Consider the following 6,000-nt stretch of genomic DNA (forward strand, 5'->3'; position numbering starts at 1 on the left):
AACCTACAAGCGTTTAATAATGGAGGGAAGCTAAGATACGAAGTATTTGTCTCTCGATACGTTCCTGACCTAAGAATAGAAATGGATTCCTCCGGTTCCCATAAATAAAGATGTTGGGTCAAGTTTTGAAACTTGCATGTCATCAATGTTTACCTGCTTCTGTGTCCGAGCCTCTAATGAGGCCGTCATAATTTGGAGGACATGGGATCTGGACAGTGGACTAGTGACTTGTGTGTCAGCCACCATCGATAAGCTACAGCACTCTGGACAGATCGTTGGATTGCCAAGGTGCATAGCATACTAGCATGACCCAAGTCATTCCTAGTGGGGAAGATACAACAAGGTGTGGGGTTTTTGAACTGTCCTATATTTATTCCGCTCTCCTGACATTCCATCATGTGAAGTTAAAACAGAACGGATCCTGCAACCCACCATCAGAAAAAAGACCTCCGCAGTAGAGCCTGGCAATAATAATGGGGGTCGGCTGATTGTCATCATGAGTGATGGGGCAGAGTGGAGCGTTTGAAGTTCATAGACTGGCGAAGGAAATGAAATGGGGAGTTAGGGAGACGTTCAGGGGCCGAGTTTTACCAGGAGCGGATATATGGATATATGATGAGTTCCCGGTGATCAAATTCGGGGGAGCTGACATATACATTGAAAAATAGAAAACATCAATAATACGGGCAGCAGCCGTATGCATGAGACCGCTTCTCAGGCTCTCCTTTTCTTCCTTTCGATCTTTTGGCTCTCTCGCCTTCTCAGCTTCTTGCGAAAATTTAGTACATACCTCTCACCGTTCCATGGAACCGAGGGCCAAAAGGCCTCCGGCGGAAATGATAGAATTAAGTGGGAACATATGAGCAACAATGTCCCCGGTGCATGATTTCTCCAAGTATTTGCGGATGTTCGCACAGTAGCTGTCACTGGTTCATGGTCATGAGATGGGCGGAGCGATGCTCCTTAATTTTTTAAGACCCTTTTTTGAGTGAAAATCGTCGTGGCGCTTGGCTTCGTCCTGCTAGCTAGCGCCTGGGGTTGGATTATGTGGTTGAGTCAAACTTCCAGTAACCAGTTAGAGTAAGACCTGCGTTTAGCTCACAGATCATCTAGAGCTGGTGATTGGTCCCTGGGATTTGCCCTTTTTTGTCTTCCTCCAGATGGTCGAGCTCACTAGAAACCAACGTTGGGTACCGAAGGGACCCAGGACGTTCGAATGTCTGTGCTGATTTTGAAACTCCCACGAGGGGGGGAAAAATGGCTGCGGCGGATATTTTGCTTTGTAGATTGACTGAGAACAGCTTGCATGGGAGAATCGTCTTCCGTAGAAAGTTGGCATAGGATGTATTACTCAAATCTGGAGTCGGCCATATGGGACACTTGCATAAACCAGCGGCAGAACCAAATCCTATCCTGTTTGTTTTTTGAAAGAAGAGCACAAAAAACTGGGCGAGTCATATTTGCCCAATTTCAAATATTTTCCAACGACGGGCTGGAAACAAGTATCAAAATACATATTTTGACTCCTAAGATGGGATGGCGTCAACGTCAATACAACCACAGAGCAGAGGAATATTAGTTTTCGTAAAAATGAAATCGTATATGTGCAGTGAACTCTGTACTCAAAACACCCATACCCGTACTATACTATGGATATGGGAATAACAAAAAGGAATTGGCGTCAAAAAATAAACATCGACGTGCCGCAAACATCAATATTCAATGTATAGATTCTCCCCTACCCAAAAAAGTCATGATAAAGTAGAAAGTGGATTCGTGTGTATGCCGACGCCTTTCTTTTTAAGATATGCTGTAACGCTCATGAGCTTTCACACCTTCGCCCGGTTTTCGTCAGTTAAAAATCCAGCCTGCATCACCGAGAACTAACAGAAATGGGTTCGAAAGGAGAAAAAAGCTAGATAACCAGGAGTCGTAAAAGATATTTAGATCGCTCATTGCATCATAAAACGAAACTAGAGACGCCGAAAAGGTAAAAAGGATGAAAGAAAAGCTGTTCATTAAAAAAAAAAAAAAAAAAAAAAAACCGTGTGCTGCGACGAAGCGATATTAATGATGCGATGACACACTCGATTGCGAAGATGTCTGTTCATTGTCGCTTAGCGGGGACTGTCGATGCCCGTTTCTATCCGGTTCGGACGCCCGCACTTGGTTTCGGAGTGCCGGTAGTTGGCGACGTCTAGCATTGATGAACCAATTACTGATCTGTAAAAAACTTGCATTAGAAAAAGATTCATACAAAAGGTGTTTGGGGGGGGGGGGGGGGGGGATAAAAGTGTATAGTCAAATCTCACCTGGCTGATAGTTAAACCAGTTCTGCTAATAAACATTTGCTTGTCCTCTTCGCTAGGATAAGGATGATCCAGATGTTCATGGAACCAAGCTCGAAGAACATCAGTGACGGACTTTGGTAGATTGCCCCTCCTCTTTTTATTTTTTGGGTCAATCGGCTCTCCTTGCGCTCCATAACTCCTATCATGAAGGCTACCAGCTGAAACTGGAGAGTAATCAAGCTCAGGCCGAAAGGATTGCTGATAAGGTCCATATCGCGAACTTTCATAGGGTTGACTGATCCTCGCAGGCTCTGAATGTGAGAGAGTATTCGTGGGAATGACGAGAAATGGGCGAGATGCTGGAAGATAAGTGCCTGGAGGTTTCGAGCCGAAGGAATGTGTATGTTGGTTGGAATTGCTGTGATATTCCGGTGATAAAGCGGGTGGTTTGGTGTCAACATTTACTCTGCTGAAAGGACCAACATTTGCAGGAAGCGGTTGCAGGTTCCTTATGGGAGGAAGTGCTCCGCCAGAGTTGAAGTGAGAAGTCGGATTTGTTGCTGAGAGGATTTCAGTGTCAGAGGCCTGTCTCTTAAGAGGGGCCACGCCTCCCTGGGATTGATCTTTTGAAAACCTATCCGTTCGGAGAAGGTATCCATCATAACTGTCGATTTTGGTTGTCGACAGGGAGCGTGAAAGATTGGCTCCCCGAGTCGATCTAGGATGAAAAGCAGATGAAACATAAGAGGTTCCTGGCAGATGGTAGCTCGTTGGAGAGTAAAATGGCGTTGAATCTATTTCTTCATGGAGATGTTGTGGCAAAAGCTATGGAAGATAGTTAATTAGTATTGGGATATGATAATAGTATCATTGTGCTGGATATCTATCTACGTACATCTCTGAACGGTGGGAGAGTTTGCGTTTGCCCGCCGCTCCTGAACTCACTCAAATATGACACCGGCATATTTTTCGACTCCTCTTCTGTTTTCACTTTGCGGGACATGCGGATTCTCAACAGTTGATCACTCAGCTTGTCTTTCGGCTTTTAAAGTCAACGGAGACAGTGTCGGACAAAAAATGAATTACGTCGATGATGGTTAGCGTTGCTGGCCAGTCGGACGTTAGACAGCAAGTTGGAAAGCGGCAGCCATTCGGAGTTATGAATCATGCGGACAATATTTGAACGGCAGTGTACTGGTTCAAAACCGGGAATGTTCTGGTAGGGTTGGTCTAGATCGAAAGCGAGATCAAAAGAGACCAGGCATCGGGGGATTGGCAGCTATTTTGTCAACAGCACGGGAGGGGGCTTCTGACACTCGATCGTTTCCTTGGAAGTTTGTGGAGTAATCAGGGTGGGCTATGGGTACCGTTCCCCCCCCCCCCCCCCCCCCCCCCCCTTTCCCCTGTGGAGGACCCAGATTCAGCACTATTGCTGAGATTCGAGAAAAATGGGCCCGGGATTTGATTATCATTCGACAGAAATTAAGGCAACACTACCGAACCGAGTACTGTGCCTGTCAAAATGGGAAATCCCTCTACGACATCTGATCAAGCAGTGACCCCATGAATGAATGATCCGAGAGCCAGCCGTAAAACGACGATCATGCTGGGAACCACCGAACTAGTCGCCAGAAACTACTCCAAGGTCCGTCCTAAGTCGAGAGGGGTAAATGACACGAATCTGGTACAGTAAGGGTCAGATTATTCTTAAGGTTGAGTTGACAGTCGATGGGTCAGGGATTTGACGCTGGGTTGCAGAATGATGTGCAAGGTAGCGCTTCCAGTTGAGACCCAGATAATCCCAAAATACAGAGAGCACGCGCTAGTTCATGAAGCCACAACGGGAGGATTCGTGCCCCCAAGTGGGTCAATGTAAATGGCATATTTGAGAGAGTTTGGGTCGGATTATTCTGGTGAAAACGTTCCTTGGCAGCGCTGCCCTTCGTACCCGGCGGACACCGAGATAGCGTGGGAATATCCCTCGTGGATCGTTCCTCGGGGCTGCTTGAGTCAGGTTCGGGATTGCAAACAGTAAAGTAAACCAGTCTGCATATTCTATTTCACATTACTCCGTATCAGAGCCGCAATTCAGAGGCGTGAACTCATTCCTAGTTTTCATGTTCGAATATCTTACCTTGATTCTCCGGAGCCGAGTTTTTTGCAGTCTCGAAACGTCGTCTAACTAGTTAAGTGTTACGCAATAGCGTGAGCCCTAGACCGTGGAAAAGTTGTGTGGGGTGTAAGAGCGCTGAGGGGCTGCATCCAGACGTGCTCATCCTATGAGGAGCCCGCAAATCATTGACGTGCATGATAGGCTGGACAAACGAAAACAACCCGCCCATCAGGGAATGTTCTCCGAGTTACACTTGAGACGTTCAAGGCGTGCCTGAACCAGTACGAAGTGACCCTTAGACTTTAGGTGAAGCCCCCGTCATCAGTAGTCCTGGGATGCGAGATCCAGATCCCTCAATTCCCTGCAGTTAGTTTAGACGCGAATATTTGGTATGAACTTAGTTTTGAACTCAAAACTGCTGTATATTGTTCTGAAGGGGGGGGAGAAAAAATGTAAATAAAAATGTAAATGTAAATAAAAATAAATATAAAAATAAAATAAAAAAATAAAATAAAAAATACAAACAATAAAAAGAAAAAAGAAGACGAAGAAGAAGAGAAAACAAAGGGAACTAGTTAGAAAAAGCAAAAGAAAGGTTCGAACCTCCATCTCCTGATTTAGAACAGGCTTTTGTTCCAGCTCGGCAAAGATGCAAAACTGATAGAACTAAGTAAAGAGGATCCGAGCAGCGAGCTTTCGCGACTAGGGTTTTGAGAGCTGTCTAGACCCACACGCTGCACCGCATGTCGTCCACGATCTTGGGACCAAATTAGATAGATGATTTATCATGAGGGAATGGACCTGATTAAACCTGCACTCTAATCCGACCGTAAGTAAGAAGGCGATTTGGATCTTCCACCATCCCTCTCGCATGGCATAAGATGAGCCGGACTGGAACCGGTTTTGTGGCATGCTTTTCCACACAGAAACGGACCCACCGTGAGCGATTAATAAGTCCTTTCCGCAGCATCCAGCATCTAGCTATCAGACGAGCCCCACGATCTGCCACTGCCACCAAATGCCAACGAGATCACCATTCCACTTGGCCTTTTCCCATTCTAGCCAATGAAAATACTCGGTTTGCCTTAAGCAGCGCCTTTAAGCTGGTGTCCTATCAATAAATAACATCGAGATGGCTCAGGCTTTAAAGGCCGGGTGCGATGACGTCTTTGATAGATAATGTAACCAACAAAGTGAAAAACTATTAGTTACTCGAAACTGCCTCGACTTTATTCTGGCTCTCCGAGGTTGTTCGGAATGGCTGGTTCTGCCAGTTTATCCATCCCTCAAAGTTGGAATGGCTAATTAATCAAGGTTTCTCTGGCGTTTAGATAGACAGGGTCACGAAAAATCTTCTTCCCCTTCGCCGCCCCCCCCCCCCCCGAGGTATATTCATGGAGAGCTCCAGGGATATTAAAAAGGAACGCAAAAAAAAAAACGGATAGAAACTTTCTAATTCTTTTTTTTTTTTTTTTTTTTTTTTTTTTTTTTTTGGAAAAAAAACCCTGAAACAGGAGCATAATCCAAGGGCGGTGGACGTAAAAAAATCCCCCTAACAGGGTCGTTGAGCGGGCATCAAGCACTGACATGACAATC

General features: G+C 45.6%; 1 protein-coding gene across 1 annotated transcript; it reads right to left on the reverse strand.

Moving 5' to 3' along the window:
* Nucleotides 1–2,067: 2,067 nt before the first annotated feature.
* PAAG_08242 (homeobox transcription factor) lies at nucleotides 2,068–3,294 on the reverse strand (the record flags this gene model as incomplete). The annotated part of the gene is made up of 3 exons (XM_015846456.1): nucleotides 2,068–2,223; nucleotides 2,313–3,116; nucleotides 3,187–3,294. 3 exons carry the CDS (start codon nucleotides 3,292–3,294, stop codon nucleotides 2,068–2,070), a joined length of 1,068 nt encoding a protein of 355 aa, XP_015701120.1.
* Nucleotides 3,295–6,000: the final 2,706 nt, after the last annotated feature.

The sequence above is a fragment of the Paracoccidioides lutzii genome, assembly GCF_000150705.2.
Source record: "Paracoccidioides lutzii Pb01 unplaced genomic scaffold supercont2.31, whole genome shotgun sequence".
NCBI classification, from domain to species: domain Eukaryota; kingdom Fungi; phylum Ascomycota; class Eurotiomycetes; order Onygenales; family Ajellomycetaceae; genus Paracoccidioides; species Paracoccidioides lutzii.